The sequence below is a fragment of the Triturus cristatus genome, chromosome 1_2 (genome assembly GCF_964204655.1).
Source record: "Triturus cristatus chromosome 1_2, aTriCri1.1, whole genome shotgun sequence".
Classification (NCBI taxonomy): Eukaryota; Metazoa; Chordata; class Amphibia; order Caudata; family Salamandridae; genus Triturus; species Triturus cristatus.
The window spans coordinates 216,980,924-216,996,541 of record NC_140580.1 but is presented as its reverse complement, the minus strand read 5'-3'; the positions used below and the strand labels follow the sequence as shown (position 1 = coordinate 216,996,541).

The 15,618-nt window shown below is 43.9% G+C and overlaps 1 protein-coding gene across 2 annotated transcripts in view; it reads right to left on the bottom strand.

The window, feature by feature from the left end:
• The window catches only part of LOC146867068 (cGMP-dependent protein kinase 2-like), a 1,824,148-nt gene that overhangs the window by 330,455 nt on the left and 1,478,075 nt on the right, over positions 1-15,618 (bottom strand). For both annotated transcript variants that reach the window (XM_085603485.1, XM_085603486.1), the window contains exon 15: positions 12,640-12,803. In XM_085603485.1, coding sequence (XP_085459611.1) covers positions 12,640-12,803 — 164 coding nt within the window. The remainder of the gene's footprint in view (positions 1-12,639; positions 12,804-15,618) is intronic.

Below are 15,618 nucleotides of genomic sequence, written 5' to 3'. Positions count from 1 at the left end.
ACCAGGCTGCCCCTTTTAGGCTTCCTGCTTTATGGGCGTGAGCATGCTTGGAAAATCTCTTGTTAATTTCGTAAATAAAAGACTCCCAAGCTTTTATGGTCAGTGTTTTGGAGTTGTATCTTTCCAAAAGACTGGTGTATGTGCTTGTGATGTCCTCGATGTTATCCTTGTTCCAATGGAGGCGTTTAGGTTATAACATTGGGTTAGAGATGATAGCGCCTTTGCTTTCTCCGAAGTTGCGAACGTTTTTAATAAAGTAAAGGATTGCGGTTGATGGTCACTTTCCGCCCTGTCTTTTAGATGGAAATTCGCGATATACGGAAGAAGATCGTATTTTGTAAAAGTGTAATCAATGGAAGAGCGTAACCCTGGTGTATGCTGCAGGCCAATCAGTCGAGCCTCCACCATTGAGTACACACATTGAGAAGTCTTTCAAGTGGGTTGCACATCTCTTACCCGATGTGTCCTGTCATTTAAGGGCTGGTGTGACCTCTTTTTTGCCCTTACTCCTGGCATATTGTAGATTCATATTGAAATCACCCGACAAGATGATATTAGCATCTGGAAAGGCGAGTTATGATGTTGTTAATGAAGAAATTAATTGTTCAGTTCTTAGCTTCTTTTGTTTCGATGCAGGGTGAATATAGATGTTAAGTATGAGCTGGCTACAAAACACCGAGACATCGAGTTTGACGCACAACATCCACGAACAAGCTAAATCTATAATAGAAGCGTGCCATGGGATTTCTGTTGAGATAAAGGGAGAGAGACCCCTTTTGCTCTTCTGTATTTGTGGCTCTCTTAGCCGGGTTCAAGAATTCTTTGAAACCAGTTATTGGGGATGGGGTTTTCTGCCAGGATTCTTGAAAAAGGAGAATGGTGTATTGTGTAATAAAGTCCATGAAATCGGGGTCCTCTAGTTTTGAATGCAGGCCGTGCACATTCCAAGTATACTGTATAAATGCTTTTTCTTCGGAGCGATGTGTCTGTAAAATCTAGTTATCACACTTGATATATAATTGCATACATGGCCCTCTAGAACATACATTGCTTTGTTACTGAATGCACACATACATCAGTAAGTTTCTAAAATGGAAAACAACGTCTTGTGTAGTTCCAGTTAGACCTGGCATTTCTTGGTGTGGTTACCCCTGACTTTTTGCCTCTACCTCCTCTATTTTTGATGCTGTGATGGATTGCGTTTTACTGGCTTAGATGCTTTGGGCACTTTGCCACTGCTTATCAGTGTCAAAGTGCAAGTGCTCCCTGTATAAAGTAGTATGGATTAGTGATTCCATGATTGGTATATTTGTTTTACTATTAAAGTCCCTAGTAAAGTGCACTTTGTGTACCAGGGCTAGTAATACAAATGCTACTCGTGGGCCTGCAGCACTAATTGTGCCACACACATAAGTAGCCCTCAAAATAGAACTCAGGCCTGCCACTTCAGTGCCTGCGTGAAGTTTACTAACTGCCATGTTGTCCTGACAAGTGCACCCACCTGCCAGGCCTTACCCTTCCCTTTACATGCACATCAGACATCCCTATGGTAGGCCCAAGTTAGCCCCCTGGGCAGGGTGCAGTGTCTGTAAAAGATAGGACATGTACTGAGGTGTGTACCATGTCCTAACAGTGAAATACTCTCCAGTTCGTTTTTCACTGTTGCAAGGCCATCTTGCCCATAGGACAGAACGGGGAAGGCTGTGTAATATGTTTCCAGCCTATCTTCCCATAGGCTTAAGATGGAGAGGTGAAGTTTAGTGTGCCTGAACTCACAATTTAATAACACATCTTTTTGTGAAGGAGTTTTTTGAATTGTGTGTTCAGAAACCACACTTTTAGAAGTGGCTGGTTTTTAGTTCTAACAATTCCGTGTGTCTCTGCCTGGTTGTGGATTGACTGTCTGGATTTGAAATTGATAGGATCTGGGAAATGTCTTGAACCAGGGGAGGAGTAGGTGAGACAGCAACAGGCTGACCTGCATCTGGAGTGTAGGGGGGGGCGGAGAAGCCCCCTGGATGTGAAGAGGCCTTGGCTGCTGCCAGAAAAGAATGCTTCCACCTCCTGCTGAGTGATTGAGGAACCAGACCCCCAATAGCAAAGGAAGAAGGTGTCAGTGGCAGGGAGACACTCAGAACGGGTTTGGACAGGGGTCAGCGCCCCTCAACACAAAGACTTCAAAGACATTTAGGGGTATAACTATGAGAGCTGAAACCCCTGAACATTGGACTAATCAAGACTGAAAAGGATTGAAACTACTTTGTGGTCAAGAGGAACCTCTGCCAAGGAAGAACAGCTGAAGAGACTGAAGAGAAGGACTGACCCTTGCTGTGTGTTCTGGGGCTGGCCTGCAGTTTGCTGATTTAACTAAGGAGAGACTAAGGGACTTTGCTGTGTGCTATGTCCCCCTGCTTGAAAAGACTTTGCTGTGTCCCGAAGTAACTTGTCTGCAATGGCCCGAGGAGAGCTGGCTCCCTGTTGTGGAAAATCAGGAATCAGTTTCCAAGTGTGTCTCAGCGGCGCTGTGTGCGTGTGCTTTTTGCAGCCTGAGACCTTTGTAAGCATTGCCCCGGACTGTGTGGCCCAAAACCCAACCGAGTCTCAGTGACGCTTTATGCGTGTGCTTGTGCAGCCTGAGACTGCCGTGGGGTCTGTGGTGCTGGTTGGAAAGTGCCCCGTGACTGCAGTGCGCCTGCAGCATGAATCATCGTCCAAGCTACTTTGTAGCTATTGTGACCTGAGCCGTCATCGTAACGGAGGCTGTGGATCAAGATCACCGCTGCTGGCCTGAGCCGCAACGTGATGAAGGATTTCATAAAGATAAGGAAGTCGTGAGGTAATCGTGATTGTTGTTCGCAAGAGGAATCTGCCCAAGATCATCAGCAATGGAGAAGGCAGCGCCGTAACCTGTCCGGCTACAGCGTTGCCTTGCATCGGAGCTGCGTCGTCATCGAAAGCGCCCAGCAGGACGTCCGACGAGTGGGGGAGAGAGAGAGAGAGCGAGGCAGCGCATCCCCCAGCTAAGGCTCAGACTCCGGCTGGGAGCCGCAAGCGTGTGTGGCCTGGGGAGGTACAGGAGGAGTACAGGAGTGCTCCTGTCTCTCTCCTGCTGCATCGCGTTAAACGCGCTGAGTCCTCGAGCGGCCCGGACCTGCCCGGCAGTGCCGGGGCTGCCCTTGGAAGTTCAGGACTGTTGTCTGTGGTTGGGGCCTAGTAGTGCCCACGCTAATCGCATTGATTGGCCTGGTATTATTCCCGCATTACGAACTGCCTTATTACTTGCATGAAGGAGTGTATTATTCCTGTATTACGAACTGCCTGATTATGTGCATTGAGGATTGAATTATTCTGGCATTACAAACTACTTTAAGGAGTGTGTTATACTTGCATTGGGAACTGCCTGATTACATGCATTGAGGATTGCATTATTCTTGCATTATGAACTGCCTGATTATGTATATTGAGGATTGCATTATTCTTGCATTACGAACTGCCTTATTACTTGCCTTAAGGAGTGTGTTATACTTGCATTACTAACTGCCTGATTACGTGCATTGAGGATTGCATTATTCTTGCATTACGAACTTCCTGATTACGTGCATTAAGGATTGCATTATTCTTACATTATGAAATGCCTGATTTCTCGCATTGAGGATTGCATTATTCTTGCATTATGAACTGCCTGATTTCTTGCATTGAGAATTGCATTATTCTTGCATTACGAACTGCATTAGTATGACAATACGAACTGCATTACGAACTGTATAGCATTGCATTAGGACTGCATTTGAACACTGTGAACTGCTCATTAATACCGCAAGAGCCTACAAGTGTTTGTTGGCCTAATAACCGGCAAAGTGAAATATTACGAATACCCATATGTTGGATCTTTATCGTGTGGTCTTACCATATTTTTCTTTTTGAAAAAGATACTGCTATTTTCATACATCGGTGTGGTGTCCATTTGTGGTGTTATCTCTGTGTCACTGAGAGTGTGGTTGCAAATACTTTACACATTGCCTTGAAGATAAGCCTGGCTGCTCGTGCCAAGCTACCAGGGGGTGAGGGGGGGTTATCAAAGAGGGTGTCCATCCTTTTCCTGACTAGAAGCAGGGGTCCCTATTTGGACAAAGGTAACTGCCTCAGCCATCTGGAGACCCCCAGTTCTAACATTGGTGGGCAGCGATAGGGGATTGGAACGTGTATTTGCAATTCACTCACAGTGATTGGTGTACATCACTTGTTTTAGCACAGACCACGACGCAACCACATATCGTGTTTTTGATTTTTGGTTCTATTTTTGAGCGACCTTAAAGCCACACATCATGTCTCAGAGGAATCAAGTAGCCAGTGAGGTTGCAGAATTGGAGTTTGACATTGAGGCATTGCTTTTACCAACAAAGTTGATCAATTGAGGCAATTCTGCAGAGCTTTGGGATGTCCCATGTAGTGCCAAGAAGGAGGAGCTGCAAACGGCCTTGAGGGCATGGTGGGAAGCCAAAGAGGCTCAGGAGACAGGTGATGCTGAGGTGGATGAGGATGACCCAGGGAATGGAGTTGGCATAGAGGAGTTGCCAGTGGGAAGGCCAGCCTCAGGGGCTGGTAGTGACCATTCCAGGCGGAGTTTTTCCCCAGAGGGGCTGGAGGAAAACCAGAGGGTCAGAGCACATGAGTTGGATGTTTTAAAACTTAAGGCTCAAGCAGAGGAGTACAAGCTGCTCATTGAAAGTGAAAAACGAGCAGAAGAGAGCAAGAACGCTCTCGCTTTGGAAGAGAAAAAGATTCTCTTGGCTCATGAGTTAAACATGAGGGAACTGGACATTAAGGCTAAACAGGTGAGGGGGCGTGGCTAGTGCCCAAGGACGATGAAGGCATTCCCATGACTCGCTCGGTGACAGAGATGCGGACGAAGGATTTAGCGGCGTTTCTTCAGCGAAAGGACCCACGGAAATGAGCATACAGCCGTCGGAACCCTGGAGGTAGATGGTGGTGGAATTTTATGGCGTGAGAAGTGCTCTTCTTCACCTGTTTTGTCTTTTTTCCTCTGAATTATGTGGCGCCCGCCATTTTGAAAACATCGAGGAACACGCCGATAAACTAAGGATACTGTTCAAGCAACTGCCGGAATCTGAGGTGCATGTGAAATAGACTGCACCTCGTGAATTTTTGTGGATCTCTCTGAAATACTATGGAGACAGGAAACATTAAGTAAAGCCCTGATGAAGTTCCCCTTGAGGGAATGAAACGCGTTGGCTGACCATTTTTTATCAACTGAAACTTACTTACAAATGAAATAAAGAGGATACTTGGTCACAGAGACTTTTATGTCTGCTCTAATAATTTTTCATGCCTAGTCATCACAAATGTTTTTGACACATGTTTGAGATTTTATGATACTCTTTATAGGCTGAGACTCTACTTTTTAGCTGAATTTTAATAGCTGGAATTGCGGTACTTGCCACTATTAGTGATAACGGTCCTAGTCGCTCAGTTGATATTCTGAGGAGACACCGGTTCAGGCAATCCCTCTAATGGGCAGACTGAAAACAGTAAGGTCAGCGGTGCGTCCTACTAATCGCTCTTTTGCTGCTCTTCCGAATCTGTACGCTCATCTTGCTGCAATGGATGATTCCTTGAACTCCTCTCCTAACAGTGCTTCTACTTCTTCTTCTGTAGTCGCCAAGGTATCAACCAAACGGTTGAAAAAGGATCATCCTTCTCCGCCAAAGCAACCCATGACAGCCTCATTGGATCTTCTTCTGGAAGAGATCCGTGCTTTGCGTCCATTTGTAGAGGAGACAAATTCCAAAATACAAGTTTTAACAGACGGATGGGCAAAGATGGAAGAGAGAATCACTAAGGTCGAGCAAAGTGTGGAATCCTTGGGTTCAGCCTGCACTCAAGTTGAAGTCCTTCATTTTTAGGTTACTTCTTTACAGAAACAGATTGAAAACCTTAAAAATAGAAATCGGCAGAATAACCTTCGCATATATGGCCTGCCGGAGGGTTCAGAGGGCTCTGATCATATAGCCTACTTTAAAGTGTTTTTGCCAAAGGTGCTGAACCAACCAGAAACTACCATCCTAAACATTCAACGGGCTCATAAGCTAGGGCCCCTCCATTCGACATCTTCCGGCATGCGAAAACCAAGAGGCGTTATACTCTATTTTCTTGAATACATAGATCTTCTCAAGGTACTGTCCGCAGTTAGGTCCCTGAAACAAATGTAATTATCAGGCAATCAGCTTTTTTTCCTTGAGGGACTATGCAAAGCCTACAGCAGACAGATGCAAAGAATTTCTAGCCATGAGGCCGGTTCTACATTCTATTGGTGCAAGATTCGGCTTATTTCATCCATGCTTGTTCAAAGTGACCTTCAATAATAATACCATCAACTACGAAGATCCGACCAAGCTTAAAAGTTTCTTCAACTCACAGTGGCCGGAAAAGATGGACATTTCTAATTCACGCTTTAGATGAATCCTGTCTTGGTCTAGCTTTGAGTTACAGCCTTATATATTAACTTTGTTATATCTTTTTTATAGTTCATTGTTTGTTTACCAGATTAGATATAGACCTTTTTATCTTGCCGTATTTTTACTGTTCCTTATTGTAATTTCGTAATCTCAATCTCTAGGAAGTTAAGCTAGAATGCTTTTAATTTAGTAATGCTTTAATGGCTTTAACCAATTTTTTTCTATCCACAGGTTCCTTCTCCGAATTGTCTGACTTTTTTGTCTTGTTGTCGTTTATCCTGATGTCCTCCCCGCCTCACCTCATGGAGTCTGGACGTGTCATCGTTCCATGTGGCCTCATCCTCCCTCACCCTCTATATGTTTCAGATTCCCTTTAGGTACAGTTCTTTTTCTTCTAGTATTTCTAACAGTAATTTCCTTCTTCAAATTTTTCTTGTATTTTATCTCTAACCTATCTCGTTTTACTAATTCACTTTACCTATTTTGCCTCCTTTGTCTTTTTCTACTCTTTCACTTGTATCTCCGTTATTTATTCTCACCTCATTATTCTTTTTCCAGTCATACACATAGGTGCCGATTCCGATCCGGTAAAAAAATTTCCCGTACGAATCGTATCTGTATATTTTTTACGTACAAATCGTACAAGTCCCGTACAAACGGGCAAGTACGATTCGTACGTGGAAAATACATACGAATGACATCGGGAAAAGTCCACGACACGTCCCTGGACAGTTTTACGTACGATTCGTAAAACTGAAGTCCGAGCGCACAAGTACGATCCGTACCGTCTGTCCGAATATACAAACGCAGGTAATACGCTCCGTCCGAATATACAACCGCATGTAATACGTCCCGTTTGGAGCAAACTGTGTACCAGTCATACGGCCCCCCCCAGCCTCCCACCCCTCCCGCGTACATCCGCACTGTACCCCAGCATCCCCCCATGTCCGCGCCATACCACCACCCCCCGTATGTACGGTGCGTACCCCCCGCATGTACAGTGCCTACCACCACCCCCCACATGTACGGTGCGTACCCCCGTATGTACGGTGCGTACCACCACCCCCCGTATGTACGGTGCTTACCCCCCGCATGTACGGTGCGTACCCCCCGTATGTATGGTGCGTACCCCCAGCGCTACGCGCTGGGGGTACGCACCGTACATATGGGGGGTACGCACCGTACATACGGGGGGTGGTGGTACGCACCGTACATACGGGGGTGGTGGTACGCACCGTACATACGTGGGGTACGCACCGTACATGCGGGGGGTATGCACCGTACATGCGGGGGGTACGCACCGTACATACGGGGGTGGGGGGACGGCGCGGACATGGGGGGGTGCTGGGGTACGGTGCAGACATGGGGGGCTGGGGGTACGGTGCGGACATGGGGGGATGCTGGGGTACGGCGCAGACATGGGGGGTGCTGGGGTACGGCACAGACATATGGGGCTGGGGGTACGGTGCGGACATGGGGGGGTGCTGGGGTACGGCGCGGACATGGGGGGGCAGGGGTACGGTGCGGACATGGGGGGGGTGCTGGGGTACGGTGCGGACGTGTAGGGATGTGGGTATGCTGCGTACCGGGCCCCCTTTTCGCCATGCATCGTGGCGTACTTAGCTTTTCCGGCACTTTTTCGGTCCCGTAAAAATATTGCCGTGCGAAGTGCTGTGGGTACGAATCGTACTTGCTGGTCCGTAGAACGCTGCCTGACTCTGTCCGGACGTTGCGTATGCGCCGTCCAGATTCAGATTTGTATGTATTTTTTTGCCGGTCGGTGTTTTTTACGACTCGTACGGAAATGGTATTTCTGTGCGAATCGTACTTGCGAGTTTGTAAGCTGTTTTACCCGGGTACGAGTCGGACGGAAAAAAAACGCTCCGTATGACCATTCGTACCCGGGTTTTACCGGATCGGAATCGGCACCATAATGTTTTTTCTTTCCTTACACTTCAAATGTCACATGTAAACCTTTATCTATTTTCTTCTTTCTCTGTTTCTCTAACAAGTTTGTTCTATTTTGCATACAGTTGGTCTGTTTTTTTGGTATAGTCCTTGTTGTTTGTGTTTTTACACTGATTGGTGTCTTTTTATCATTCATCCATTTATCTTATGTCTTCAAATCTTGTCTCTTGGAATGTCAGAGGTTTGCACTCACCTATTAAAAGGCAAAGAGTGTTGACTCATTTAGCTAAGGTGGGGTCGGACATAGCCTGTTTACAAGAATCCCATTTAACGGCAGAGGAGTTGGCAAAATTAAAGAGAAGTTGGGTGGGGGAGGTTTTCTATTTACCAGGAGATGGCCAAAGTAATGGGGTCCTAACCCTTTGTCCTCCTATTACATCCAGTAAGTCCCACACAGTTGGATTGCTAAGCGGCTGTCGAAGGCAATGCTCCCTTTCTCCACCACTCTGCAAACGTGCCTCCTAGCACACTACTGGCTGGGGGAAGCAGTCCACTTTAGTTCTGAGGCCCTCAGGAGTAAAACAGAATTCATTACCCAACCAGCAGTGCACCAGGAGGCTGGTTTGCAGAGTGGTGGATAAAGGGGGCATGGCCTCCAAAGACCTCTCAACAATTCTGCTGTGTGGGACTTACTGGGGGTAACAGGAGGGCGTGTTGGCCCCAAAGGACCCTCTGGACCTTTGGGGACTTAATCTCCAACCAGCAGCATGCCAGGAGGTGTGTTTGTAGTGTGGTGGTAAAGGAAGCAGGGCCTTTGGCGACTTGACAGAGTTTTTCTTTTCTTTTTTAACATTTTGTAAGGGACAGGGGCTGCATGGCCCCCCTTCCCTGGGCCTGTGGACCCCTTCTCCAGGGCCTGGCCTTTTTGTGCATGTATTTTTTAAATAATGGGAGGGGGTGGAACAGCCCCCCTCCTGGGTTGATTTTGTCATCTGGGACCGCATCCCTGGGATCTCCCTTTTTTTTTTTTTTAAAGGGAGGAGGCCATGCGGCAACCCACCCAGGCCAATTTTGGCTCCGGGAACCCCGTTCACAGGGGGCCTGTTCTCTATACTGGATGCTGTGGTCCCACCCAGGGCACCCAGTCATTTTCGTTGGGGAACCGTGGGGGGAGCATGAAGGCCCCCCGCAGTCCCTTCCCGCTCCACGCGTCCTACAGGAGTCAGCATTGCTTTTGAACAGAGGGTGCTGCTAAACATGCAGCTCCCTCTGTCCAAAAGAAATTCAGCTCTGCTTTGAGTAATCAAGAGCCAGTCAGTCAGACAGAAATAACTTTATTTCACCACAATGATGGCATGAAAAGTATTATGCAAACAAATCAATTTCCACTATTATTACATTTTAAAATTACATTAAAACACATTTAATAAGAATAAAGTTAGATTAAAAAGTCATTCATAATTTAAAAAGAAATGATAATTCATAAATGTACACACAGTTATTGCACAGTTAAATATTTTAATTTACAGTTTGAGTATCAGGTTGACAAAATAATCTTTTTTTTCTCAACGCAGATGAAAAGAATGAAGCCAAAGAAAAACATGTAAAGGAATCAGACAGTAACTGGAGATAATATAAGGCCACACAACACTGTTTAAAATGTGTTTTGCGAATAAGGGGGACAATAAATCTTTTTCTTTCTTCACCATAGAATTTGCAGAAGAACAAAAAACGAAGATCATTCTAGCTAGATCGCTTGTCAAAAGGACAAGGTGGCAGTTCGGAGATCACGTCGGTTTTAAAAGGAAGACCTAGCATCAAGGGGATATGATTTAGGCGAAACCTTGTTAAAAATGTATCTATGTTGGAGATTTGTAACAAACGATAGATAAGTTGAATGCGCATTAATCAATGTTATGCTCGGGACAGCGTGATATGTTCTACCTGTCGACAGTTTAAGATTAATGTCCTGCCTCCGTGGCTGTAAGTGGGTCAGTAAATTAATTTTCATCTGTTTCTTAGAGATAGACTTACACATCATTGAATCTTCATAGAGGTGATGTAAACCAGCAGTCTCAAGGTTGGATTCAACATATTTTAACCAACTGATATTATTCCTACCATCCAATTTCAAAACATCGTTCACAATATCCCAAGTCAATGAGAGAGTCTCCTTATGCCAAACCGAGTACCACATCAGAATGGGTGCAATGCAAATTTTATCACTGATATAAGGAATTCTCAGCGCCATGTGACAATTATAGTTAGAACACGACTGGGACAGGGAAATCAAGTTTTTCAAAAAGGCATATTCTATGCTCTCGCTTCCTCAAAGCAGAGCAGAGTTTGTTATGGCCGGGCAGGAGTGGTGCTTCCACCAAGCCATAGAAAACTGCAATGTCCCAGGGTAGGCAGCCTAAGACATTGCATGAGCTGGCCCTGGGGAATGTCAGTCCACAGAGCAATCTACAGCTCCAGGAGGGGCAGTCTGGCCCCCCTTCTTTCTTAATATTTGCCCCAGGAGGTGGTGGTCCCAAGGGCTGCAGGGGTCATGCAGCTCCCAGCAACCTTTCACACACCTACTTCCACACAGCCATTCATAAACCCATACCAGTACTTACACACTCACTCACTGATTCATAGATCTACATACACATCCACTCACTCACCAATACAGCCACTCCTATACCCACTTGCTCACTAATACAGCCCCTTACATATCCACTCATACACCCATACAGCCACTCACACACTGAGTACAGCACCCATAGAGCTACTCACATACCTACTCACTCACCCATACAGTTAATCATATAGCCACTTACTCACCCATAGAGCTACTCACATACCAACTCACTCACCCATACAGTCAATCACATACCACTTACTCACCCATTCAGTTACAAACACACCAACTTACTTACTCATGCAGATACTAACATATACTCACTCACCTATACAGTCACTGACACAAGCATACACTCATACATACAGCCACTCTCACATTCACTCACTCACCCTTACAGTCACTCATATACCCCATCATTCACGTATACGGTCTTTTACATATCCAGTTCCCCATATACCACTGACATATCGACTCATCCACACACTGACCCTCACTCATATATATTGCCCCTCACACACACACTCACTAACCCATACACTGACTCACCCACTCACTCATCCATACAGGCAGTTACATACCCCCTCACCCACCCACTAAGATACTCAGACACCCATACAGGTACTCAGACAACCAATCAATCACCCATACAGCCCCTCACATACCCACTAACACACCCATAGCGCCACTTAGACACCAACTGACAGACTTATACAAACATTCACACAACCGCTCACTCACCCATACATTCACTGAGACACCTAATCACTCACTTAGACAGTCAATAGCGCACCCACTGAATCATTGATACAGGCACTCACACACCCACTGACTAACCAATACACCTTGGTATATATATTTAACACGCATAAAGATTTAAAATATTCACAGTCACTGGATGAGGTAATCAGTGATGTCATTTGAGATGTCATCAGTGATGTCACTGACCATGTCATCAGTGATATTTTATGTGAGTTCATAAGCGGTGCATTGCGGGGCCGCAAGTTATAAATGCTGAATTTCACTGGTTTTGTATGAGTGAAACCTGGGCCTAACTATAACGTTCCTATAACCTTTGTTTTTCTTCAGTGAATATATATATATATATATTTATATATATATATATATATACACACACACACACACAAACATTTATGCTTACCTTAAATATACTTTCCATGTGTGGTAAAGGCACTGCCGAGTAATTACAGTGTTCTAAAGACTATTACTTAGACTATTCTTGACTTTTGAACTGAGCTTTTGAACTAGATTGTGGTTTTGGCTATTTGCTTGCTTTGGACGTGGCCTTATGTCGATTCCTCTCACAATCTCATTATTTGATTCATTTTTGATGCTGATTTGATTTTAATTAACTACTTTTTGCCTTCTATAATGATTCTTACATTTGAATAGAACTTTTTTTACATTGAAGCTTGTCCTGTGAAGGTTTCTTTTATTTGAACAAGGCCACCGTCTACTGAGACTCACATGGCCCTGATCTTAAGCGCCAACCTTTTATGTTTATTTATTACAAACATAGACAATATCAACCTGCTTTTGTGTCTAACCATACTCTGATTTCAATTTCTTATGATTTCTAGAATGAAAAATATTCCTCAAGTTGCTTACCTTCCTGTGAGGAGCTCGTAGACCAGGATCCCCAGTGACCAGTAGTCTGCTCCAAAATCATGGCCCTTGTTCATGATAATCTCTGGGGCAACATACTCAGGCGTACCACAAAATGTCCAGGTCTTCTTTCCAGGTCCAATCTTTTTCGCAAAGCCGAAATCAACCTGCAAGTAGTTGATAAAAGATTCTATCTTTCAATGCAAACTACAATTTGTATCACTTTATATGGAATGCAAACTAATTCTTCACAAAATTATCTAGTCAGCACAACATATTATTAGCATTTTCAAATTTAACAATTCCAGTTAAAGTCATTAAGTAATATTTATTTAATCTATTGGTATCCAACGTAGGTCAAGAACTGCATGGTCCATGCCACACTTTCAGCCTAAGCATTGACTCTGCAAATCAGATCATTTTAGATTCAGGGGTCGGTCCTGAACTCTTTACTGTTTAACATCTATATGTCTCCCCTTTCTGGGATGGCAGAAGACTTGGGTGCCAAAATTGTCGCTTATGCTAATGACACTCTGCTTCTTTTTACGTGGAAGAAAAATGAGACATCCTCTTCCCATGTGAAAATCTGTCTGACAGCAGTGTTAGACTGGCTCTCTGCGGCCCAGCTAAAATGCAATGGGGAAAGAAACCGAGATCCTCCTTATTGGCAATTGTTCTCCTCAATATTAGTAACTGCATCAAGATGATGGCTATTTTGCTATTCTCCATTATCATTCCAAGGTTTATAATGTTTATATACTAGGTCATAGAAATAATTTGTTAATACTGACTTTCAGAGAAAGTAAAAGGATGGGGAGTTAAGAGCACATGACTCTGAGAGAAGGGAATGTTGATGCTGGAGCAGAAAGAGATGAGCACTCCCATGAAATAGAAACACAGCAAGAACTCCGATCTAGCAGTTGCAAAAGCAAGCATTTGAAGGGAAGTAGCTTGTTATATTTCTTTAACAGTATATTCAACCAAATATCACGGACAAAGGCGAATATGCATCAATATCCTTTAATTGAGAGGCTTGATCACCAATTGAATATTTTCTGATCCCAACGATAAAGTGAAAACGCTTTTCCATTACAAGAACCCCATGAACGATTGAAAGTGATCATAATCCACTATCAGAGATGTTGGCAACACATAGATCATTAGAAAATGAGTACCATGGAGCAAATAAAGGCATTCATATTTCAGATAGCTGAAGTAGAATAAGTGGAGAAGTAAAAAAACAAACAAGGAGGACATATTTTGATTGGATTTCATCATTCAAAATCCAAAGATGGGAATCACTATTCAAGATGAAGAGTGCTATGATGATTAGGCCTTCAGAATCTATGAGCAGGACATTCTCAAACCTTTCCAGTCAGTCATTTATAAAACTTTATTCCATTTATAAAAATCATAAAAACACACAACACAATACAATATTTCATACATAATACAGACGATACATCAATAAAACATCAGTTTCATCATCATCCCAAAAACAACAATTATCTATAATAATTTCTGATAGAAAGTGCCCCTCTTATAAAGTTTACACCAGCTTGAAAAATTTCAGGGAATTCAAGAGAGTATAAAAACCTAAAGCATTCTTGGTGTGAACTAGGGCTATACAATCTCAGTAGGCAGAGTAAAACAGTTGATTTTAAGGTTTTATAAAGTGCACAGAAAAGTAATAAGTACAATGTGAATTGTTTCGAGTTATTATCGCAAGGGCATGAAGGAAGAATTTCCAGCAATCCACCTTGAACTGGAAATGTAACAAAAAAATGTACAGTACACAGCCAAAACCTAGTTAGATTAAATCTATACTGTGAGTGTTAAATAAAATATAAATAAAATTGCATTGCTTGACTAGAAGAAGCAACATTATAATGACTCTGGAAATTTTGCTGGGTAGATTGTCACAGATGGTTAGACAGAGCCCTTTCAAAATATGCTATCTTTATTTGGGCTTTAGCTGAAGGCTGGATAAGGGCTGTATGATTAAAGGACCCCATAAAGCTCAACTCATGGGGGCGTGGCTTGAGCGTCAGCGAGAATGGCGGCCGGCTAGAACTGCTCCGGGGCGATATTGAGGACACTAGTGAAAGCGGACCGATGAAAGGACTTTTCGGAAGATTTTAATGACAGAATTGGCTGTCGGAACTTCCACCGAGTTTATCTTCGTATCTATTCTGCCGCGGTAAGCTCGCATTCCTGCCTAAATTTGCCTGTGATAACCGGCACGTTATGTGAGGCGCTCGCAACCGCCATCTTGTGCCCCGTATGATGTATTCCTCACAGAGTGGTCCTCACTTCAAAGAATACCGCCTCACTCGGATTGCTTCACTTGCTGAAACGCTATCTTAACAAAGAAGAATCCCACAGCCTGTTGAAATGCTCATCTAAGTGTGTTTTCCTCCTCTTTTTTAATTTTTATTTTTATTCCATGGCTCGCTCTGTGAATGGACTGTGACCTCTTTCCTTCAGTTTTCCTCACAGGAAGTTGTGCCTTCATACTGCGCTATGACAAAAGAAATGTTAACTATAAAGTATTGATGCCTCCTATTTATAAATCGTTCTTTTCATCATTTTGTCACCTGATGTAATATGCAGTGAGCTTCTGATTGATCTATGACTGCCATCTTGTGGTTTTGTCTGGTATTTACTGATGAAATCTTTATGGATTTAGCTGGAAGCTTGTGAGAACCTCATGTATAATCCTATTTCGATCTTCACTAAGTAGCGCAGCGCAGTTGAGACGGCGTGGAGGATACCAACTAAAGCTCCTGTGTTTTGAGTCACTTTGTCAGAAGCATATCTCTGACACCCACTAAATGGACCAAATGATTTCCATGCTCCATTCCGCCTAGGTGGATTTTTTAGTGCTTAGGCGGATTTCTGCGCTGCCTCATTGATTTTTCTGATGGCTCTTGGTTTTCTCATGAATCTTTCCTCAGTTGCCATTGATTGACAAATCTCTGC